Here is a 25,412-nt window from a genome sequence, read left to right on the forward strand (position 1 = left end):
AAAGGCACACCTGAGATCAAGATATTGGCAAATACAGTGAACGACAGATGCTGGAATTGCGAGCAAAAAGACAAAAGCGCCGGAGGAACTCAGCGGTAGACAACTCAGCGGGTCAGGCAGCGTCTGTGGAGCAAATGGATGGGTGTCGTTTCTGGTCGGGACCTTCCTTCCGACTCTTGGGTTTGAAGACCTAAAACGTCGCCTTTTCATTCCCTCCACCGATGCTGCCTGACGCACCATGTTCCTCCAGCGCTTTGCCCAGCGTGGCATATGCTGGTCTTTTTTTAAAAAAAGACCGACTGTCCTAATGTCAATTATTGTAAAACCGTTGGCCCACAAATTACACACAATAAAGTGTTCCATACAACAGGAAGAAATACATTACATCAAAGAATTTCTTTAATGGTCCCAAATATACTTAAACAACTAAGTGTACACTCAAGAAAAAAATTTGAAGAAAATGTAAGATATGAAACAAAAATGATCACATCTAGAAATTCCATTCACTTTTTTTAGTCAGAGGGATGGGGTGGGGGGGGGGGGGGGGGGGGGGGCGGGGGGTCCTCAAAAAATTATGCAGTTGTAAAGATCACTGGTTAAAAAGAGAAAAAAATTGTCCTCTCAGCCCTCCCCACAGAGGTTCTTTTAAAATGCCTTTTTTTTTTCATCGTGATGTCGATGTCCTGAATGTACAATGCAAAGGGAAGTCTTTGAACAACGAGGAGAAAACTGCTGGCACTCCTGGGGAGAAATTACTGCTGGATATCACCACGCTCTCCCAAAGACCTACCCGACACACCGTTTTACAGACTCAACCAAAAAAAAACCCAGTCGGTCATGCTACTTTACATAGCACAAGGAAAAAAAAACAACACTCTCCACCCTCACGAGCCGCTGTTTTATTTTTTTCTTCCTTCCCTGAGAAAGGGGTAGAGTGAGGTCAAAGCCTGAATACACATGGGTGTCAACAAGTTCCAATTCCTTTGTTCTGATGTCTTTTTTTTTCTCTTTGTTGTGTTTTTGCATGTTTTCCAGCTTCGGTGGATTGGCACTTGATCAGCAGAATTCCACGTGTACGTTTCATCTGTGTGAGAGGCGACGGTTCGGACACCCTTTTTTTATTTTACGTGTGAGCCTGGTCGGGAAGAGTCTCTGGGCAAGGTTTGAAGGGGGTGGGCCATCATTAGGATCCAAGCCTAGACTTCTTCGTCAGAGGCGCTGACGGCTCTTTCTCCTCACCATCTTCCTCCTCCTCTTCCTCCTCCTCCTCATCGTCATCATCTGGGTAATCTACTAGGCCGATCAGACCTCCCTGCAACAGAGATCAAAGGTGATTGCAATCATGGAAAAACCAGTGCATTCGCATCGCGCTAACCTCAAAAGAATATCGACATTCGTTCTGAACTGGAGTTGGGAAATCTGATTTCAAAATTATTAATAAAAGCAAGAGTAGCGGTGGTCCCTTCAGGAAACCTACTGCCCATTTAGAGTCAAGAGTGTTTTATCGTCATATGTCCCAAATAGAACAATTACATTCTTAAGGGTCTGTCCCACTTGGCAATTTTTTCGGCGACTGCCGGCGTCATGTCAGTGTCGCCAAAAGATTTTGAACGTTTCAAAATCCAGCAGCGACAAAAAAAATATTGCGACGCTTGAAAAAAACACTACGCGTCATACGTCATCACGTGGCAAATGTTTCAGTGACCTAATACGTCAGTCAATGATGCCGGCAGTTGCCGAAAAAAATCACCAAATAGGACAGGCCCTTACTTGCAGCCGCACAACAAAATATGTAAACATCGTACACTGTAAACAACACTGTAATGAACAAGAAAAAAGCTCAGTGTGTGTGTATATATATATATATATATTAAAAACACACACACACACACAAGGGTAAGGTGTAAGAGGATTAGAAGGGTTCGAAGGAAGGGACTTTCCACTCAGACGGTGTTTGGTATCTGTAACACATTGCCCGAGGGAGTGCGTAGAGGGTACTCTCACAGGTTTGAGTCTCAAGACGAGTCACCAAGAACAGGCTACGGACCAAGTGGCGGTAAATGGTATTAGCGGGGATAGCACCTGAGGGTCATCAATGACATGGTGGGCCCGAAAGGCCCGTTTCTGTGCTCTGTGACTCCAGTCTGCTCCATATCCCTGTTAAAAGTACATTGTATTCAAGGTAAAAGACACAGAGTGCTGCAGCAACTCAGCTGGTCAGGCAGCATCTCTGGAGAATGTGGGTGGGTGACCTTTTGGGTTGGTTCCTTTCTTCAGACTGATAATGGAGGTGGAAGGGAGGAAGTTAGGAGAGGTGGGGGCAGGACGAAGCCTGGCAAGTGATGGGCGGATACGGATGAAGGTTTTTTTTTGATAAGTAGATGGTTGGACAAAGGCCAGAGGTGAAGAGGCAACAAATGTGAGACAGGATATAAAAGGTGTAAATTGTGAATTGTAAGGATACCCTTATCTCACGACCAACCCCCCCCCCCCCACCTCACCTAACTCCACCTATTACTTGCCAGGGTCTGTCCCACCCCCCACCTCTGTATTAGATTCATAAATCCCTCAACAATCAGTCTGAAGAACTGTCCCGGCCCGAAACGGCATCTATCCATGTTCTCCAGGGATGCTACCTGACTCTTTGAGTTACTCCAACACTCTGTGACCTTTTAGACAATATCCGAAGGTGCAGGAGTAGGCCATTCGGCCCTTCGAGCCAGCACCGCCATTCAATGTGATCATGGCTGATCATCCCTAATCAGTACCCCATTTCTGCCTTCTTCCCATATCCCCTGACTCCGCTAGCTTTAAGAGCCCTATTTTCTGGAGAATCTGCTTTTCCTTGTGTCTGCTCTTTATTGAAGCTTTCTTTGTGTACCCATTCTATCTTGTAGTTCCACATTTGATCAGTTCATAGTAAGGGTATTAATATTGGTGTTGACATTGGTGAAGCCGAGTTGTGTTCAGTTCTGGCAGCATGTTATAGGAAAGATGTTGTCAAGCTGGAAAGGGTTCAGAGAACATTTACGAGGATGTTTCCAGGAGGATTAGAGGGTCTGAGCTTGAAGGGAGAGGTTGAGTAGGCTGGGTCTCTATTCCATGGAGCGCAGGAGGATGAGGGGAGATCTTATAGAGGTATACAAAATCATGGGAGGAATAGATCGGGTTAATGCACAGAATCTCTTGCCCAGAGTAGGGGAATCGAGGACCAGAGAACATAGGTTCAAGGTGAAGGGGAAAATATTTAACAGGAATCTGAGGGGTAGTTTTTTTCACACAAAGGGTGGTGAGTGTATGGAACGAGCTGCCAGAGGACTATCCCAATGTTTAAGAAACACTTAGACATAAGAAGCTGGAGTAACTCAGCAGGACAGGCAGCATCTCTGGAGAGAAGGAATGGGTGACATTTCGGGTCAGGACCCTTCTTCAGACTGATGTTTCGGTTTGTGACCCTTATTCAGATTGAGGTTTCGGGTTGAGACCCTTCTTCAGACTAATAAACAGTTAGACAAGTACATGGATAGGACAGGTTTGGAGGGATGTGGTTCAAATGCAGGCAAGTGGGACTAGTTGGCCGGTGTGGGCAAGTTGGGCCAAAGGGCCTGTTTCCACGCTGTATCACTCTATGAAGATAGCAAATATCTTCCAGAGTTTAGGAATCACATTTTTCTAACGACTCCCGTTATTGCGTGACCATTCACAAAAATTCTTAAAGTCAAGGAAAACAATGGCAAAAGTTGTTATGAGCTGGGACTAGACGACATTGCATTGAAGTGGCAATTTATTTCATCTCATGTTAACTTAGATCACATCAAAGAACTGAGAGGGAAGCATTTGTATGTTAAATAGAATTGTGATAGAAGATGAGAAGATATAACATCAAAGTATAACATCAGACTGACAAAAAGCAAGTTTCTGCTCTGGGGCAAGGGAGAAAGAATCAGTCTACTCAACTGTGACTGTGCCGAGTGATCAAGGCTTTGTTTGAGGTGAGAGGGAAGAGTTTTAAAGGAAGCGAGGGGAAAAGTTTTTTTCATGCACAGGAACACTGCCAGAGGAGCTGGTGGAATCAAATTCAAACAACACATTAAGAGGGATTAAAACAGTCAGTTGAACAGGCAAGGTATACTTTGACTCAGCCTTACTCAGCTGAGTCAAAGCCAGAGACAATACAGATCAAGAGGCTAGAATGCAGCAGTTGAGCCCGCAATGGTCTGCCTATAAGAACCCGCACGTTTTAACCGCTCACTTAAACGCAAGTGATTTGAGGAATGGGGTAAAGTGCGACATGATACCTTGGTTGTAATAGCTGCCGTGTGAGGTGTGCTTTTGGCTATTGATCCGGGTGACCCTGGAGATCCCGGGGAGCCTGGAGACCCAGGTGAATTGCTTGAGGCTGACTGGCTGGTGAGGCTGGACTTGCTGCTTCCGCTGCTGGTGCTGCTGGAGAAGGAAAGCTTGAAACTGGGGCTTTGTCTTCCTGTCAGAGTGCTCTTTGTTAGGACCTCCTTCTCATCCCCATCTTTCACTGCAAGGTACGTTCAAGATTTAGATGGAATAAATGTAGACGCGCATCTTACAGAATCACTGGTTTAATATAGAAAGACACATATTTTCAATTTATACCACGGTATTACTTCAAAACAGAACAGAGGCTAATTTAGCTTTGGAATTCAACCATTAAAGAATGTCAACCCCACCTTTAATTCTGATCAAGGACTCAGATTGTAGCAATTAAGCCTAAAATTGTTTCAAGATTTCAAATTGAGCTGCAAAGTTGACAATGGCGTTAAAGGAATTAAAAAAAAAACTCTTTGGAAGAGATTGGTCATTTAATGGATGTCATTTGGCAGTGACATTTCAAATAGTGCGGCAATAGAGTTGCTGCCTTACAAAGCTAGAGATCTGGCTTCAATCCTGTAGAGTTTGTACGTTCTCCCTGTGACTGTGTGGGTATTCTCTGGGTGCTCTGGTTTCCACCTACACTCCAAAGACGTATAGGTTTGCAGGTTAATGTGCTTGGGTTAAAAAAAAACTGTAAAATGCCCCTAGTGTGTAGGATATTGCTTGTGTACAGGGTGACTGCTGGTTGGGGTGGAATCCGTGGGCCGAAGGGCCGGTTTCCGTACTGTATATCTAAATCTCTAAAGTAAGGTTTTGTCTATTGAAAAACTAAGAAAAGGGTTTTGAAGCAATCTTGCACCTATTTTCCCCCCCATTGAGGTCAATGTACATGGCAGAAAAATCATGAATTAAGTAGAATACAATTTAGGTGGGGGTGTGGGACATCTGGTTCTGTATGCTATAGAGAAAGCAAGGAAATAAGATTACAGGGTAATTGGCAAAAGAGGGTGCAAATGCACCTGTTGTGATGAGATTTCCAGCATTCTAGAATTAATGAAATTAATAGATTTCCAGCATTCTAGAAATAAATCCAAGCAAGAGGATTTAACCTAAATCAAAGCCAAAATTATAAACCCCACCTCCCACCACCTCATTAGTTCATTCTGTTCACCATTTTGTGCTGAAGTGACCTTAGTTTTGGTTCAACAAACAGACAATAGATGCAGGAGTAGGCCTTTCGGCCCTTCGAGCCAGCACCGCCATTGCTTCTCGAATGAGGTATCATTCGAGATGCAATGTGAGATTTTGCATTGACAATCTAGAATGGTGCCTTCAGTCCATAATATCAACACAGACGGTATACAAAAGTGCTGGAGAAACTCAGCGGGTGAGGCAGCATCTATGGATCGATGGAAATAGGCAACGTTTCGGGCCAAAACCATTCTTCAGACTGATGTGAGGGGGGAAGAGGGGGTGGGTAGAAGGAAGAGGTGGAGCCAGTGGGCTGAGGGAGAGCTGAAAAGGGGAGGAGAGTGTAATGGAGGAGGCCCTGGGCAGAAAAGTCGGATTCGGAATGGGAGGGGGAGTTGAAGTGCAGGAGATCAGGTTGGTTATTGCGAACCGATTGGAGGTGTTGGGTGAAACGATCGCCAAGCCTACGCTTGGTCTCACCGATGTAGATCAGCTGACATCTAGAGCAGCGGATGCAATAGATGAGGTTGGAGGAGGTGCAGGTGAACCTCTGCCGCACCTGGAAAGACTGTTTGGGTCCTTGAATGGAGTCAAGGGGGGAGGTAAAGCGACAAGTGTAGCATTTCTTGCGGTTGCAAGGGAAAGTGCCCGGAGAGGGGGTGGTACGGGTGGGAAGGGACGAATTGACCAAAGAGTTACGGAGGGAGTGGTCTCTGCGAAAAACAGACAGGGGAGGAGATGGGAAGATGTGGCGAGTGGTGGGGTCACATTGGAGGTGGCAAAAATGACGGAGAATTATTTGTTGTACGTGACGGCTGGTGGGGTGGAAGATGAGGACAAGGGGGACTCTGCCCTTGTTACGAGTGGGGGGGGATGGGGAGAGAGAGTAGAGGAGTGGAACCCCGGTTCCCTGAAGATTGAGGACATCTCCGATGCCCTGGTGTGGAACACCTCATCCTGGGTGCAGATGCGGCGTAGACGGAGGAATTGGGAGTAGGGGATGGAGTCCTTACAGGAAACAGGGTGGGAAGAAGTTTAGTCCAGATAGCCATGGGAGTCAGTGGGTTTATAGTGGATGTCGGTCAGGAGTCTATCCCCTGCGATGGAGATAGTGAGGTCAAGAAATGGTTGGGAAATGTCGGAAATGGTCCAGGTGTATTTGAGTGCCGGATGGAAGTTAGTGGTGAAATGGACCTCCCCTTCTCAGCTCTCCCGCAGCCCACTGGCTCCACCTCTTCCTTTCATCTTCCTTCCCCCCCCCCTCCCCCACCCTCACATCAGTGTGAAGAAGGGTTTCGGCCCGAAAAGTTGCCTATTTCCTTCGCTCCAAAGATGCTGCCTCACCCGCTGAGTTTCTCCAGCACTTTTGTCTACCTTCGATTTTCTAGCATCTGCAGTTCCTTCTTAAACATATCAATACAGACTTTGCTTTGATGTATTCAAGAGAGAGTTAGCTATAGGTTTTAGGGCTAACGAGATCATGGGATATGGGGAGAAGGCAGGAATGGGGTACTGATTTTGGATGATCAGCCATGATCATATTGAATGGCCGTGCAGGCTCGAAGGGCCAAATGGCCTACTCCTGCATCTAATTTCTATGTTTCCATGTGTTCCCCCTCAGTTCTCCGATACAGTTTAATGGATGTCAATGACATCCTTTCCCGCTCACTCAATAATTAATCATCACATAGGTAGGCTTTAGCAAGGAATTCAGGTGGGTCAGAGGATTGGGGGTTAAAAATAAATCACATCACCCTTCACCTGTGACCTAGAGGGGGAACGGCCAATATTGGTAACCCCAGTAAAAGCCGAGAACTACAAAGCTCCATCCATTGTGTAGTGATTTTAGTTTTGTTTTTAGAGATATAGGCTTTCGGCCCACACCGACCTTCGATTACCCATTCACACTGGTTCTATGCTATCCCACTTTTACATACTCCACACGCTGGCAGCAATTTTACAGAGGGCCAATTAACCTACAAACCTACACGTCTTTGGGAGAACGTGGAAACTTTCACACAGACAGTGTCCGAGGTCAGGGTGGAATACCGCTCTGGTGCTGTGAGGGGGGCAGCTCTACCTTCTGTACCACCGTTCCACCTGAGATTACTGTAAGTAAGTTTATTGCCCAAGTATTCACATACAAGGAATTTGCCTTGGTGCTCCACCCACAAGCCACAACATGACATACTGTGGAGCTGCAATGTCAGGTCTTTCACAGCACCATAATTAATCCATTCTCACGGCAAGGAGCATGGCCATTCATGCCTCCCTCGGATGGTCACGTCGCACATCGACCCGGCACAGACATATTTGCACTTTAGACTGTTTTACTGTTCTTTTTTTTAAAATATAAATCATGTTTCTCGGGGTATATAAATTTTATTAGTTGTTTAAGTTATGACATTGGATGGGACTAGGGGAGATTATGTGTTCGGCACGGACTAGAAGGGTCGAGATGGCCTGTTTCTGTGCTGTAATTGTTATATGGTTATATGGATGGGAGCTGCATACCAAATCTTGTTGCACCTATGTGCAATGACAATAAAATATATTATTATTATTATTATGACCATGAACGAACTGGCCATGAAGCAATGTATTGCTCAAATTAATAAGACACGTGTCTTTTGATCTTCCCTCAGTCAAGCCATCACCACAGTTCATACTTAAATGCCAGATTACAGATTACATACATTTTTTCCTCTCAATGAATTTGCCGAAATGATCCATGATTTCGTCATCATTCTTGGACTTGTCAGTTGGTAATATTACTGGCTCCCCATCTTCCATCTCATCCTCTTCAGTGTTGAACCACATCTCCTCCTCTTCCTCCAGAGTGCGGGCATCTCTTCGGTACCTGTTATTTCGCAAGATGGAACGCATACTAAATTCCAAAGGGGGAAAAAACGACATTAGGACACTCTTGCTTTCACATTGTGGGAACCACAATTAAAACATTTTTTTTTTTTTTAAAAGACCTGGTTAAAGCATGGTAAGTACGATAAAAAATCAACTAAGAACAGAGGTTCAAAACACACTACAGCAACAAGAACTTCAATTTAATTGTAGATATTTTCATTCAGAAGATGGTTGGTATATGGAGCGAGCTGGCAGAGAAAGTATTGAGGCTGGTACAATTAGGAACCGTTAGAATACACTTGGGACAGGTACATGGAAAGGAAAGGTTTAGAGGGTTTTGGGCCAAATGAGGCGGCATATGGGACTAGGCTTAGACGGGGCATCCTGGTCGGCATGGGTACGTTGGGCCGAAAGGCCTATTTCCGCATTGTATGATCATGTCTACAATTGGGAAATAAATAGCTCGTATTGAGATGGGATCAGATTGATGTCAAATATTTGCAAAATGTCAAATGGTCTTCTAACATCAAGAACAATAGTCAAGAATGTTTAATTGTCATGTGTATCACAAACGAATAATGTTAGCAGCTGTTATCATCTTGAACCATCACAACTGAACCATCCTATTGTCAACTAGAGAGCGGTCCTGACCTACCATCTACCTCATTGGAGACCCTCGGACTAGCTTTAATCTGTCGTTACCTTGCTCTTAATGGTATACCCTTTATCCTGCATCTGTACACTGGGGACAGCTTGATTGTAATCATGTTTAATTTTTTTACTGACTAGATAACACGCAACAAACAAGCTTTTCACTGTACCTTGGTACACGTGGCAATAATAAATTTAACCAAACTGAACTAATGAAATTCTTTCTTGCAGCAGCTTAACAGGGCTTTAACACAATACATACAGGGAAAAAAAATCAATTAATAACTAATGCTAAGTGCAAAAAAACCCTAAACTTCGGATTGCAACAAAAGACTGGGTCTATAAAAGGTCATAGTTGCTGAGGTTCGTGTTGTGTCGTGTTCAAAAGCCTGATGGGTGCTGGGAAGAAGCTATTCTTGAAACTGGTGGCTCATATACTATCTTCCCGATGGAAGAAGCAAAATGAGAGAATGGCCAGGGTGGTACAGGTCTTTGATGACATTGGCCTTATGTTCTTGTCTTTCCCTGGTCTGGCCCACCTTAATGTAGCTTGTGGCTGACTCTCTTGAATGCTTCTTGGTGATTTTGGTTGTATTTTAACACACTATTTCCCTGATTCTTGGCGTACAAGGATTGAAGGCTTTGTGGCCAAGTTTGCAGATGATACAAAAATAGGTGGAGGGGCGGGTAGTGTAGAGAAAGCAGGGACTCTGCAGAAGGACTTGGACAGGTTGGGAGAGTGGGCAGAGAAGTGGCAGATGGAATATAGTGTAGCAAAGTGTGGAGTCGTGCATTTTGGTAGTAGGAATAAAGGCGTAGATTATTTTCTAAATGAGAGAAGGCAGAAATCGGAGGTGCAAAGGGATTTGGGAGTGAGTGCTGGTGCAGGATTCCCAAAATGTTAATTTGCAAGTCGAATCGGTAGTAAAGAAAGCAAGCGCAATGCTAGCATTCATTTCGAGAGGGCTTGTATAAAAAAAACAGGGATGTAATGCTGAGGCTCTACAAATCGCTGGTCAGGCTGCATTTGGAATATTGTGAGCAATTTTGGGCACCATATCCAAGGAAGGATGTGCTGGCTCTGGAGAGGTCCCAGAGGAAGTTTACAAGAATGATTCCAGGGGTGAGTTGGTTAACATATGGTGAGCGTTTAACAGCACCGGGCCTGTACTCACTGGAGTTTAGAAGAACGAGGGGGACCTCACTGAAACGTACAGAATAGGGAAAGGCTTGGATAGCGTGGATGTGGAGAGGATGTTTCCACTAGTGGGAGAGTCTAGGACTAGAGGTCATAGCCTCAGAATTAAAGGACGTTCTTTTAGGAAGGAGATGAGGAAGAATTTCTTTAGTCAGAGGGGGGTGAATCTGCGGAATTCTTTGCCATAGGAGGCTGTGGAGGTCATGTCAGTGGATATTTTTAAGGTAGAGATAGATAGATTCTTGATTAGTACAGGTGTCAGAGGTTATAGGGAGAAGGCGGGAGAATGGGGTTAGGAGGGAGAGATAGATCAGCCATGATTGAATGGCGTAGACGATGGGCTGAATGGCCTAATTCTACATCTATCTCACGTTCTTACATCCATGCCTTGATCAGGAAGTAAACTATTCCTACTATATTCCATGGGGTCAAGGAAAGACCATTCACGTCGCAGCCCTGTTTCCACCACTATGCACAAGCAGCACAAGATGCCATTGCATGCAGATGCTGAGAAGTGTGTTCAGCTCTAGCTGTTGTGGTGTGGACTCGATAAGAGGACGACTATATTCCATGTTTGATATCACCCAACTCAACTTTGATTTTTCTCCCATTCCCTTTATTTAGATTTTATCCTGACCAATACTTCTTAACTTATACACCTAAACCTTGAGGGAAATAAAGAACACATTCCTTGGATGGCGGGACTGCCAAATGCTGATAGAATGGAGCGGCTGGCCTTATGTAATCTGGAATTTAGAAGGATGAGAGGGAATCGTTTTGAAACATATAAGATTATTAAGGGTTTGGACAAGCTAGAGGCAGGAAACATGTTCCCGATGTTGGGGGAGTCCAGAACCAGGGGCCACAGTTTAAGAATAAGGGGTAAGCCATTTAGAACGGAGATGAGGAAACACTTTTTCTCACAGAGAGTTGTGAATCTGTAGAATTCTCTGCCTCAGGAGGCCAGTTCTCTGGATACTTTCAAGAGAGAGCTAATAGGGGTCTTAAAGATAGCGGTCAGGGAATATGGGGAGAAGGCAGGAACGGGGTACTGATTGGGGATGATCACATTGAATGGCGGTGCTGGCTCGAAGGGCCGAATGGCCTACTCCTGCACCTATTGTCTATTGTCATTTAAAAAATAAGATTCACCTGTCAAGTTTTGGATTATCTTGCCTTTCCCTTTGTTGCTCATATCGCAATTTCAGTCCTTTGAAAGTCTGCACATAATCCACGTCTTCAAGTGCTTTCCAGTAATTTTCTATGACATGTGCTGTCAGGGATTTGATGTCTTCCTGTTATGAGAAAAATAGATTGCTTTAACCACTTTCTAGAATAACGGAATTAAGTAAATATCTTTTTACAAAATCTGACATTATAACATCATTCAGAAGAAATTGGACATGGATAGGAAAGGTTTAGAGGGGTATGTGCCAAGCTAGTGTAAATGGGGCATCTTTAACGGCATGGGCACGTTGGGCTGAAACGCCTGTTTCTGTGCCATACGACTAACATATGGACCTCGATTTTTCAGGTCTCCACAGCAGCTTTAAGCGGAACTTAAATAATTTAAAGGTAAGATGAATTGTGTGAAAAAATCTACTTCATCTTCCGAATGAAAGGACTACACACATAAAATTCCAAGATTATGAAGGGTTCAAAGGTGTTATATTGTCCCAGACAGAACTTCTTACTTGCAGCAGCACAACAGAATATGTAAACACCTATACACAGAATATGTTAAAGCATCTGCATTGGTTTATGATGTAGAGGACCAGTGTATTTTGCTGTTGTTGCAGTATGGATAACCTTTTTCCCCATTGTTACAACACATACAACTAATTTAAACAGAAAATGCTACCATAAAACTTGCTTTTAGCAATGCACAACACCCCACCCCCTAAAAAAAAAAGAAAATCTCTTCTTGGTTGTAACACCGGTGTGTGTGGCAAGGATGCTTAAGGAGTCTGCTATCCTCTGTGCTCTTGTTGTCGTTGATGCACTAAAGATACAAGGTCACAAGGAGCAGAATTAGGCCATTCGGCCCATCAAGTCTGCTCCGCCATTCAAATCATGGCTGATCTATCTCTCCCTCCTAACCCCATTCTCTTGCCTTCTCCCCATAACCTCTGACACCCGTATATGACAGCAGGATATATGACAATAAACTCTCTTGGCTTGACTTGACTTGAGGATGCAACCATCCAACTGCCTTCTGGATAGCAGACTTCAGCAACCTGCTATAGGCAAGGTGTTCTGCCGGATGCTGGACTGAACCTGCTCTTTTAGTGCAGAGTTGAAAATGGCTTTCGTGTTTCCTGACAGAAGTGGGGCACTCTGCAGAACATGGACTGAACCATGTTCAAGAAGGAACTGCAGATGCTGGAAAATCGAAGGTAGACAAAAGTGCTGGAGAAACTCAGCGGGCGCGGCAGCATCTATGGAGCGAAGGAAATAGGCAACGTTTCGGGATGAAACGTTGCCTATTTCCTTCGCTCCATAGATGCTACCGCACCCGCTGAGTTTCTCCAGCACTTTTGTCCACCATGGACTGAACCACCTCCTTGACACAGCACAGCATAGTAACAGGCCCTTTGGCCCACATTGTCCATGCCGAACAGGATGCCAAGCTAAACTAACCTCAGCCTGCACCTGAACCATCTCCCGCTATTCCCTGTGTATCCATGTGCGTCTCTAAAACCATCTTAAATGCCACATTGACAGGTTGTTTCCTGTGCCTGACCGTGGTTAGACAGGCTGTGGAACAGGTATGAGAACTTCTCCTGGGGCAGTATTGTGGTTAAAGTTGGCCACAGAACAAGGGGATAAATCCATGTGGCAGCACAATGTATTAATGATACTCATTCTGCTCTTGTTAACCGATGACTAAGCTGCACCTCTGTCAGCCAGCGAATCTTACCACTCTGATGAACTCAAACATTTCAATGATGGCCGAATTTAGCAAGTTGTAGCGGGACCCGTTGTTCAGAAATGCCTTCACCACAGCCTCGAACAGAAAAGCTTTCATAATGTAGCGATTGTAGAACTCGTCTTTCAAACCAATTATTTTCCTCATGAAGCGCAGTGCACCTGAAAGTTACAGCACATTCAAAATATCACATCAAGTGTCTGCGAATCCGAGAAAGGTCAGCCAATGAATTTAATAAACCAGGAACCTTCGACTTACACAAGGCCACAAAGGCGTGCTTGGAGCCCATGAGTACAAGCACTCTCCGCAAAATGTCCTTGTTTATAATGTAGTTCTTAATATGATAGGTGTGATGCTCCACGCAGAAGGTGAGTAATTCCAAAATTAAGGCTAAAAGCTGAGCTGTCTGGAAGTCTTCTGAAGAACAAAAGAAGAACGTGATCTGAATAACTTGGTACTCAGGTATTTCTCTGTACAATAAATAAGCAGCACAAATAGACAATGATCAGCTAGCCTCAAGTTCTAATAATTTTATATTATTTACCCTGCTGCGAAATAAATCTGAATAGCAGATGGATTAAAGTCAAAATACGCAATGTGGCAAAAATATAACACAATTTAACAGAAATAACTGGTTTCCAAAGCTACAAACCAAAGATTATTAAATGGAAATTGTATCAGTGCAAGGCTTCTCATTGGACAGTACAGCACAGGAACAGGCCCTTCAAGGGAATTTTGAATGGCACATTATGTTTTGTTTTACTTCCTAGCAAGCCGAAAGACACATTGATAACCGGTACAAAGTTATTCTTCTGACAAGCTGAAATTTATATCGTATGGGACTATATTTCTCAATAAAGATCCATTAAAAGATTTCAGATTTTCAGTTTAGGAAGGCACTGCAGATGCTGGTTTATAGTGAAGACAGACACAAAGTGCTGAAGTAACTCAGCAGGTCAGGCAGCATCTCTGGAGAAAAGGAAGAGGCAACATTTTGGTTCGGCAGGCTGACTTAAGACTGCAAGTCAGCCTTCGAGTTCCAGTCTGAGGACCCGAAACATCACTTATTCCTTTTCTCCAGAGAAGCTGCCTGACCCGCTGAGTTACTCCAGCACTTTGTGTCCATCTTAAGCATTCTTACTGGTTGTCCTAATAACATAAGGTGGCACTTTGTGTCAGATTTTCAGTCGTTTTTGCTGCAAGATTGAAGATTCATTCTACGTGTACCAGGACTTCAGCAGAGTGTAGCTGACATTTCACCGCACTACTGCCTTGAGAAAGGAACTACCAACTCTGCTGATTAAAATATTTATCAATGATTTAACCAATATCTTGCTCAACGCCAACCAAACTAAAAACAGTGCTGACATATTAGTCCATTGTAATCATTATCATCCTTTAAAGTGTTGTACCTTTAAAATAAATTTTAAACAAAACATTTAAACTGTTGCAACCTCAAAATCATTTAAACAGAACTTTATCACACATTCAATATACCAACATTATTAAGTTTTCAGTGATACGACATTCTGGATGCAATTAATCTGGTTTTGCTCTTCTTAACTACCGTACAATTCAAAAAACCTAGTAGACTCTTATAATTAAATTCTGTAGTGCAGTGGCTATTATTAGAAAATGTAAGCAACATTTTATGCATGATATTCCATGAACAGCAGCAAGAGGAATCACCAGTTAATAGTAAAAGACAAACACAGTTAAGACAGATGCTGACAATTTAAAATAAAAATAGAAAAAAGCTGGAAACACACAGATCAGGCAGCAACTGTGGAAAAAGAAACAGTTAACATTTCAGCTGGACCTTTTGTCAGAATTAGAGATGCAAAACACCATGTTAGTTTTCAGTAGGAAGGAACTGCAGATGCTGGCTTACACCAAAGATAGACACAAAATGCTGGAGTAACTCAGCGGGATAGGTAGTTTCTCTGGAGAGAAGGAATGGCTGACACGTTTCCAGAAACGTCACCCACTCCTTCTCTCCAGAGATGTTGCCTGGTAACAGTGAATGTCATCCATCATTGATCAGCTTGGGTGAGCATTTGGCTCCCATTGCCCTTGTATCCTCAATCCTAACTGGTCTGGATTGAGATTGGAAGTGGAACTTCTCCTGAGCCAAACATGGCTCTTTGCTGGAGTCAGTGCATGGTTCATTTTCAGATCTTGCCTGTGACATCAGCTGAATTTAGCTTGTAATATTTATGCAAGCCCTTTTAGATATTCAGGAATTCAATATTTACCTTCCTTTATTAATTTTAAATGTCTATTCCCTTCAAATAAAAACAAGGTTAGAAGGCAAGGTAGCCCCTTGATCAACCATATGAAAATTACAACCCATAATAGCAAACATCTGTCGGAATTATATTTTGTTGGCTTAGCTGGAACATCTACTTAAGAAATATCCACAGAAGATAAATGTCGTTTATGTTGGAAAGCAAATGGTGCACTTCATATTTGAGGAAGCAAAACAGGTAGTTACACAGAATCTTAACTATTGTTTGCTGATCCCTATGTTCAACCATACAAAGCATTTTATAGGGATGCATCATAGCATCATTTAGCAACAGCTCCATCCAAGACTGCAGGAAATTGCAGAGAATTATGGACGCAGCCCAGACCATCACACAAACCAACCTCCAATCCGGTGTCTCCATTTACTGCTCACACTGCCTCGGCAAGGCCTGCAGCATAATTAAGGACCAGTCTCACCCCCGATCACTCCCTTTTCTCCCCTCTTACATCAGGCAAGAGGTATAGAAGTGTGAAAACGCACATCCCCAGATTGAGGGAGTTTCTTTCCAGCTGTTGACAGGTCACTGAACCATCCTATCAACAACTACAGAGCAGTCCTGAGCTACTATCTACCTCACTGGAGACCCTCGGACTATCTTTAATCAGACTTTATCTTGCACTAAATGCTATTCCCTTTATTATGTATCTGTACACTGTGGACGGCTCAATTGTAATCATGTATAGTCTTTCCGCTGACTGGTTAGCAGGCAACTAAATGTTTTCATTGTAACTTGATAGACGTGATAATAAACTAAACAAAAAGGTTTTGTTGATATCCTTCCTTCCCGAAATGGTAATGAATGGCTCTGTTGTAAAGGAGCAAAAGTGAGCTCATTTCTGATGGCTGATGAAAGACCGTTACATGCAGTACCTATGGCTCTTTAAGGCCAAGGGTGACATCTTTAGTTTCTTCTTTGGTGTAGCACAGTGCAGGTGTTTTCAGTCCTTCACTTCTGGTCTAGTTTTGGAAGCACTTCTAAGAGCAGCCAGATAAAAACTCAAAGGTTTGGTATCATTGAAATAGACTTTTATAAATGATGACTGCATGGAATATCAGGGCCTCTGTGGGTTTTACAGTGGGGCAGGTAGCCCTGAGAAAGTAGTAACTGGAACAGAGCCACATGAGCATGACAGCAATATTTTAAAAAGGAAAATAAAGGGGAGGCCATTTAAGACTGAGGTGAGAAAAAACTTTTTCCCCCAGTGAGTTGTGAATTTATGGAATTCCCTGCCGCAGAGGGCAGTGGAGGCCAAATCACTAGATGGATTTAAGATAGAGTTAGATAGAGCTCTAGGGGCTGGTGGAATCAAGGGGTTTGGGGAGAAGGCAGGCACGAGTTATTGATTGGGGACGATCAGCCATGATCACAATGAATGGCGGTGCTGGCTCGAAGGGCCAAATGGCCTCCTCCTGCACCTATTCTCTATGTTTCTATGAAAGCTAATGGCGTTGTCTACTGCCATGGTTCTGAAAATCCTGAATTGGGTTTCGACAAGTTCTGACAACAGCAGCTCTGCTCAACTGGAATCATTTTCTACACAGATCCAAAACTATTCAACAAGTCAGAAGATTATACACTTTGAAATTCCACCGTATCACACAGCAAGTCAATACAGTACACTTAAACATTTAGTATTACGTAATTACAATCAGCGACAGTTATTGCGTGTAATAGTATAACGAGCATCCTGTGCAATAATATGTGGGTATCCCAATGGCTAGGAGGTGAGGTGTGAGGCAAGGAGAAGGGAATATAGTGGGGGAAGAATATCTTGTACCCAAAAAGAACATAAAAGTAGTTTGGAAAGCGATGAAGGTCTTTGAATTACCAAAGTTCAGCACTTAGTTAAAATCTGGGATACATTTGGTTGGTGTCAATTTAGTGGCTTTTGGCTCAATAAGAGGTTTGCCTTAGCAAAACCAAGCAAATTATGCAGTGAATTTAACATTCAAAATGCATTCAGCCATACAGCAAAACCATTGAATACACTTGACCTAATCCTCTACAACAAAGCTGACTCTGCCTTCTCCGCATCATGCTTACTTTAACTTTAAACTGCACCACAGCATTTAAAATAAATCAAAGTTTGACACATACGGATAGTAAACAACTATCTTACACTGAAGAATTTACGCCCACAACCTAAACTAGTCGTTCCCCCCCCCCCCCCCCCCCTCCCCCGGCACATCCTATCACTAAAGATTAATCTCTTTTCCTTGGGTGCAATGTGGCTTTTATGTTGTTTACAATTACAAACACTTAATGGCGACCAATAGTCTTCTTATAGTTTTGATGACCAGTTGAAAGATAAACAAAGTAAAAACAGGGGAAACCAGTCCTTGAATAAACATAGAACTGAGAATTTAGCACAGGAACAGGCTCTTTGGCCTGCAACGTCTGTGCTGAACCTAATGCCAAGTTAAACTAATCTCCTCTGCCTGCACGTGATCCACATCCCTCCATATCTATGTTTCTATAAAGCCCCTTAAATGCCACAACTGCATCTGCCTCCACCACCACCCCCAGAAGGTCCAAATAATTCGAAAATGACCTAGATTTGAAACAAATAGTTTTGTGATTCATTGACAATATAATTGGGATGAGGGTTGCATTGCCAGTTTCCTTTGCTCAGCAGAGCTGCTCTGCCTTGGAATGGGCAAGAGAAACTCACCACAGGCACAGCTGCTGGAGTTTAGAAACAGGCAATGCTAGGACTTGAGTAGCAGACCAAGTCCCTTCATCACCACTCAACATTTTTATTAAAGGTGCATTTGCATGCCACAGGCTGAAATTAAGATGATGGTTGGTACTGACCATTATACGGAGATGCCTCACCTTTGCTGGGCTTCTCCTCAGTGGTATTCGCCAGCAAGGGGGCAGTCAGGACATGCATGCAGTGTTTATAAAAGAAACTCAGGAACTCGGTCTTCTCGGTTTTCTGTGGAAGGAAATTAGGCATTTATAGCAATCTTTTAAATGGAAACGGTACTGATGTTAAAAAAATATATCATCTGGAATACAGAAACAAATATGCACATCAGGAAACACATCAAAATGAATTCTTCAGACATGGTTATGGCGTGACTGACTATTAAACATTAAGATCTGACAACGTGGTAAATCCTATCAATAATTCGAGAGCAGTCCTGAGCTACTATCTATCCCCGGGGGGGGGGGTGTCAGGGAAAGAGCGTTCATGTCACGGCCCTGTTTTCACCAATCTTTCCACCACCACGCACAAGAAGCAACAAGACAGACCATTGCATGCAGATGCCGAGAAATGTGTTCAGCTCTGGCTGAACAACTTCTAATCTTGTGTGTGGACTCGATGAGAAGAAGTCGATCAATCCCAGGGAGGTATCTATATTGGAGATCCTCGGACTATATTTAACCGGACTTTATCTTGCACTATACACTATTCCCGTTATCCTGCATCTGTACACTGTGGACGGCTCAAATGTAATCATGATCAGTCTCTCCATTGACTAGATAGCCCGCGACAAAAAGCTTTTGACTATACACAATCAACAAAACTAAATCCCTGGGGATCTGCAGACACAAGTCTTAATACATCTGATTCAAGTGGACACTTACTAGCAGCATTCAACATTGACTGGGACATTTTTCCGACTTAGAATGATGTTCAGATTCACCTGCACAAGAGTGGCTTGACTATCAAATTAATTCATGGCATTAAATTAGGAAGGGTGCATAAAGATTTGAGGATGTTACTGGGATTAGAGTGTTTGGTTACAAGGAGAGGATGTCCAGGCACATAGGAGGTCTTAAAGAGGAATTAAAAATTATGAGCGGCATATTTAAAGTGAATAGGCAGACCTTTCCCCAGGGTAGGGGGAATCTAAAACTAGAGGGCATAGATTTACGGCAAGATGGAAAAGATTTAAAGGGGAGAGGCCAAGAGCGGTGTGTATGGAATGAGTTACCAGAGAAAATAGAGGCTGATACAATCATCACCCTTAAATCCCACTTCGACAGGTACATGATAGGAAAGACAGACACAAAATGCTGGAGTAACTGAGCGGGACAGGCAGCATCTCTGGAGAGAAGGGATGGGTGACGTTTCAGATCGAGGCCCTTCTTCAGGCCCAAAACGTCACCCATTCCTTCTCTCCAGAGATGCTGCCAGTCCCGCTGAGTTACCCCAGCATTTTGTGACTATCTTCAGTTTAAAAAAACATCTGCGGTTCATTCCTACACATGACAGGAAAGGTTTGAAGCGATATGGCCCAGGTGCAGGCAGGTAAGACTAGCTTGGTAAGGCAACTTGGTTTGTGTGGACAAGTTAGGCTGAAGGGCTTGTTTCTATTTAATAATAGCACCATTAAACACAAGTAACAGTTGGGATTTACATGAGATGTTTTCAATTATCTATTGTATCATTACGAATAATATTTCTTGTGACAACCAAGGGAATGAGAGGTTTTGTGTCACTATTTTACCGGCAATTCTTTTCTAGTCTAGAGATACAGGCCCTTCGGCCCACCGACCGGCAATCCTACACATTAACACTCTCTGACATGCATTAGAGACAATTTACACTTATGCCAAGCCAATTAACCTACAAACCTGTACGTCTTTTGAGTGTGGGAGGAAGCCAAAGACCTTGGAGAAAACCCACAGGGAGAATGTTCACACAGCACCCGTAGTCGAGATCAAATTTGGGTCTCTGGCGCTGCAAGCGCTGTAAGGCAGCAATTCTATCACTGCATCACCACGCAATTAAATTAGCTAGTGCCATTGGCTCGAGGACATTAACACCCATGAAATTCCACAAATAGTGTAGGAGGGGGCACCAATCAGAAACGGCATCTGCCCATTTCCATCCAGAGATGCTGCCTGACCTGTTGAGTTCCTCCAGCAATTTGCTGTTTTGCTCACCCATGCAGCTGCCTTTTTTTGTTTCTCAGTTATCCAGTAGAGGGAACTATTGTGTTTTATAGATATACAACACTTCGAGTTCATATAAAACGACACTACTCAGTTTCCATAAATCCATCTAATAAAAGGGCCTAAAGGCTTGTTAAATAGAGAGATAACTTATTTGACAAAATTGCTGTTGACATTTAGTGGATACACCTAACATTAAAACAGCAAGCCAGTACATTCATTTTACACAATTTTAACTCAATGTTTTGCTAGATCACAGTTGGAAATGGCTCTGTCTAGAGCACAATTACTGGGAAAGAATGCTAACTCTGTATTAGCACCAGTGATAATTTGTTAAGTGAAGGAGGATAAGAGGAATACATTCCTCTGCCTTGCAGGATATGCAGGATCATCTCATTTGAGCTTCCACACCCAGAAAACGTGTGGCTGGGCGGGGTGGTTAGAGGCAGTGCGATCTGACACCAAATGCTCCAACACAATCCAGCCTATTAATACTGTGCTCACTCGTGTCATCAAAACTTATTTCCCTGTTCAATTATTTTGTCACAAAAGATTGATTTTCATTTTCTACTGTACTATTGTTATTAATGCATACTTGCCTGAATGGGTGCAAGTTTGACAACACTATCCAGGTGAAAGCTACTCATTGCCTGAACATTCTTCTCCTCCACCACCATCTCAACATGGCTAGACTGTGCGGCTCACACTAAATGAACTATACTTCCAAACCAAGGCTATACATACCTTTATTGTTGCTGGGTTTAGAGTAATAGAACAATACAGCATAGAAACAGGCCCCTCGGCTCAACTCTTTCAAGTCGATCAAGTTGTCTAACCAGAAGAAACTGCAGTTGCTGGTTTACAAAAAAAGACGCAAAATACTGGAGTAACTCAGAGGATCACGCAGCATCTCTGGAGAACATGGATTAGAGACATTTCAGGTTGAGAACCTTCTTCAGGTGGCCTGAGCAGAAATGTCACCTATCCTTGTTCTCCAAGGATGGTGCCTAACCTTGTGAGTTATTCCAGCACATTGTGTCTTTGTTTTGTAAACCTGCATCTGCAGTTCCTCGTTTCCACATTTTGACTGTTCCACTGCGAAAGGACATTATGGATATAAGATTGAGGAAATCCAAGGATCAACATCGATGGGAAGGTAAGGATCCTTTGTCACAATGTACTGCGGCAATAACGAGTGCATAATGTTCCTGCACATGTGAAGTGTGGATGATCAGACAGGATTGACCATCTTGGATGAAGTGGGATGGGCGGGATATTCATCTTTGGGAGTTAAATTTAGAATTTGAGCCTTTGTGGCAGATATACAGAGAGATCAAGGAAAACAAAGAATAACTACAATGAAAACGACTAAGCAAAGCAGTAAGGCTCCGTATTTCAGAAAATGTCTGGGTGGCAAAAACATGTCCTGCCATTTTTGAAGCTGAGGTATCAGGGAATGAGACACAACTGATACTTTTTTTTTAAATTGGTAAAAATAAACAGATAAGATGGAAAAAAGAATGTGAGAAACACACGGGTGGAAAACAGAGCGAGAGGTAAAAATACTTACGTTGGCTGTGGCCAACATGTTCTCAGGGTCGACCAGTGTGCGGAGTAGTCCCATAAGTTGGACTGCACCGCCGAGCTCAGGATCTGGATCACAAATCATATGTTCAATGATGAGATTAATGAGGAGGATATCCTAAAAGAAAGAACACCAATAACTATGAGTTTCACTTCTAAGATGCAAAAGGGTGCAAAGCTGCACCAATAATAGTAATAATAATAATAATCATAATACATTCCTTTACTTTGGACACAAACACATACCCGCATTTACATTTGGTTAAATCTAGGTACTAAACTGAATTTTAAAATGTGAACCCATTCTTGTTTTCTGCTGTCATTCAAGTTTACATAATGTGGCTGATTAGGTTATCATCTTGCTTATTTGTTTCCAATGATGCTTTGAACTATTCAAAATACATGGTTCTGCAAGGTTGTTGCTTTACTGTAAGTCAAAATCATCTTTTATTGCATGCCTTTGGAACTGCAAAGAAGCATTACAGGCTGCTGTAACAACTCAATGATTAAGTGTTTTTGTTGTGAATATACCAACATTTCTACTATTTGGACTTTAGAGATACAGTGCGGAAACAGGCCCTCCAGCCCATCGAGTTTGTGCCAACCAGTGATCACTCCATACATCAACACTATCCTACACACTAGGGGCAATTTAGAATTTTACCCAAGTCAATTAACCTACAAACCAGTACATCTTTGAAATGTGGTAGGAAACCAGAGCACCCGGAGAAAACACATGCGGTCACAGGGAGAATAGAAACATAGAAAAATAGGTGCAGGAGTAGGCCATTTGTCCTTTTAAGCCAGCATATGATCATGGTTGATCATCTAAAATCTGTACTCCTGCACATATCCCTTGATTCCTTTAGCCCCAAGAGTCAAATCAAACTCTCTCTTGAAAACATCCAGCGAATTGGACTCCATTGTCTTGTGCGGCAGAGAATTCCACAGATTCACAACTCTCTGGGTGAAAGTTTTTCCTCAAACTGTACAAACTCCGTACAGACAGCACCAGTAGTCAGGATCGCGACTGGGTCTCTGGCGCTGTGAGGCAGCAATGCTACCACTGCGTCAGTGCTGTCTGACTATTCCCACACATGCCAGGATGATTGTACTATAAAGTGGTCAAACATGATGAAATCTGTCTCCACTACACATAATTTTGCGATTGTATAAAAAACTAGGAGCAGCAGTAGGATACTTGGATCCTAGACAGTGCTTGCCATTTAATAAGATCATGGCTAATCTGATTATAGCCTCAATTACACATCCCGTCTACCTGCAGTAACTTTTTAATCCTCTTGCTCTATCTACTTTGGCCGTAATACACTGCATCCACCACCCTTTCAAGGAAAGTGTGCTGAAGACTCATACTTTGAGAAAGAAAAAAATATATACAGCTGTGTTAAATGTGTGGCCTCCAAGCTCTAGATTCTCCCACAACAGGAAATAGCCTCTCCACACCACCCAAGTCAAGTTCACTATGATTCTCATATTTCAAGCCCCTTCTAGCTCTTCTAAACTTGAGTGGGTACGAGATGGTTAACCTTTCCTCATAAAAAAAACTACCCATTCCAGATTTCAGTCTAATAAAGCTCTGAATTGCTTCCAACCCATTAAAATCTTTCCTCATAAAAGTATATTGCGTTCCAGGTGCAGTCCATAAATGAACCACAAGTTCTCTGCTGCTGTATTCATGGAGCGATACAGCACGGAACACACACCTTTCTGCCCATCTTGTCCATACCAGCTAAGATAGCATACTGGGCTAACCTAATATGCCCGTGTTCAACTCATAGCCTTATACACCATTCATATTCATATATCTGTTCAAAAGTCGTAATTATATTCTTCATTTGATGCTATCCATATAACTTCTCGGTTCTTTTTGCTTAGTTTAGTTTAGTTTAGAGATACAGCGCTGAAACAGGCCCTTCGGCCCACCGAGTCCACGCCAACCAGCGATCTCCGCACATTAACACTATCCTACACCCACTAGGGACAATTTTTACATTTAACAAGCCAATTAACCTACAAACCTGCACGTCTTTGGAGTGTGGAAGGAAACCGAAGATCTCGGAGAAAACCCACGCCGGTCACGGGAGAATGTACAAACTCTGTACAGACAGCACCCGTAGTCGGGATGGAACCCGGGTCTCCGGCGCTGCATTCGCTGTAAGGCAGCAACTCTACCGCTGTGCCACCGTGACCGCCCCAACATGTCTTGTTCTGTTTTTGCATCAACTAGTGCCAGTGGTAAGCACTGTGCTATTTTGTAGGATTTTGAAGCGGGGGAAAAAAGGTAATTGTATTAACCTGTAACATTTTAGGGAGCTTCAGTTCGCCAATCCCAGGTCAACATTACTTCTAATCTGAGGAGAAGCTGACAAATAAATGGCATCAGGCAGGGTGTAGCAATCCAGCCTTTCTGCTGCTAGCCAAAGCATTTCCTTTATGGAGCTGTACGACTGGGTATTATGCCAAGTGTAATAGAAATACTGGCACTGAGCCAAAGAGTTAAGAGGGCTGTTCTGAGAATGCTTTGTTCTAGCATCAAAATGGTTTCCCCTGTTATTTTTTTGTGTCCAACCCCAACTGTGTACATACTTATTTATCCCTCAGATGAAGAAACTAAGGAAAAAGCATGGCTGATGTTTACATTCAGTGTTTTATTTCTATACAAGATAATCTATGTTGAGGCAGCTGAGGTTCTCAGCATCAATCTCCCAGGATTTCCCAGAGAGGGAAATCAAGAAAGAGAAATTGAGAGAAATAGAGAGAGAATAGAGAAATAGAGAAATAGAGAAAGGGGGAGAGGGGGAGGGGGAGGGGGAGGGGGAGGGGGGAGGGGGAGGGGGAGGGGGAGAGGGGGTGGAGAGAGGGAGAGGGAGAGTAAGGATGAGGAGGGGGAGGGAGAGGGAGGGGGTGAGGGAGAAATAGAGGGGGAGAGAAATAGGGGAGAAATAGAGGGGGAGAAAAAGAGAGGGTGGAAAAGAGTGGAAGAAAGAGGAGTGGGAGAGGATAGAGGGGAGAGGGAGAGAAGGTTAAAAGGAAAATAGGACACTATGAACTTTCTCAATTTAAAAAACCTATACTGATGGTCCAATACAAGAAACCATTTAATAGATTCCAAAGAGGAAAACATATTCCAAGGGGAGTAAGGGATGACCGTGGCTGACAAGGGAAGTCAGGGACAGTATAAAAATAAAAGAGAAGTACAACATAGCAAAGATGAGCGGGAAGCCAGAGGATTGGGTAATGTTTAAAGAGCAACAGAAGATAACTAAAAAGGCAATACAGGGAGAAAAGATGAGGTACGAAGGTAAGCTAGCCAAGCATATAAAGGAGGATAGTAAAAGCTTCTTTAGGTATGTGAAGAGGAAAAAATAGTTAAGACCAAAGTTGGACCCTTGAAGACTGAAAAGGGTGAATT

General features: G+C 43.1%; 1 protein-coding gene across 2 annotated transcripts in view; it reads right to left on the reverse strand.

The window, feature by feature from the left end:
* Positions 1-377: 377 nt before the first annotated feature.
* Positions 378-25,412, reverse strand: part of smek1 (SMEK homolog 1, suppressor of mek1 (Dictyostelium)) — a 99,091-nt gene continuing 74,056 nt past the window's right edge. The window contains exons 8-15 of one of the 2 annotated variants that reach the window (XM_055640230.1): positions 21,966-22,097; positions 18,323-18,425; positions 13,437-13,595; positions 13,170-13,339; positions 11,402-11,544; positions 8,235-8,425; positions 4,299-4,531; positions 378-1,312 (exon numbers count right to left, since the gene is read on the reverse strand). In XM_055640230.1, the coding sequence (XP_055496205.1) occupies positions 1,184-1,312; positions 4,299-4,531; positions 8,235-8,425; positions 11,402-11,544; positions 13,170-13,339; positions 13,437-13,595; positions 18,323-18,425; positions 21,966-22,097 (1,260 nt within the window). In that variant the 3' untranslated portion in view covers positions 378-1,183. Of the gene's footprint in view, positions 1,313-4,298; positions 4,532-8,234; positions 8,426-11,401; positions 11,545-13,169; positions 13,340-13,436; positions 13,596-18,301; positions 18,426-21,965; positions 22,098-25,412 lie in introns of both variants that reach the window. The other variant, XM_055640229.1, reaches the window with a different exon arrangement.

This window comes from Leucoraja erinacea, chromosome 9 (assembly GCF_028641065.1).
Source record: "Leucoraja erinacea ecotype New England chromosome 9, Leri_hhj_1, whole genome shotgun sequence".
Lineage (NCBI taxonomy): Eukaryota > Metazoa > Chordata > Chondrichthyes > Rajiformes > Rajidae > Leucoraja > Leucoraja erinaceus.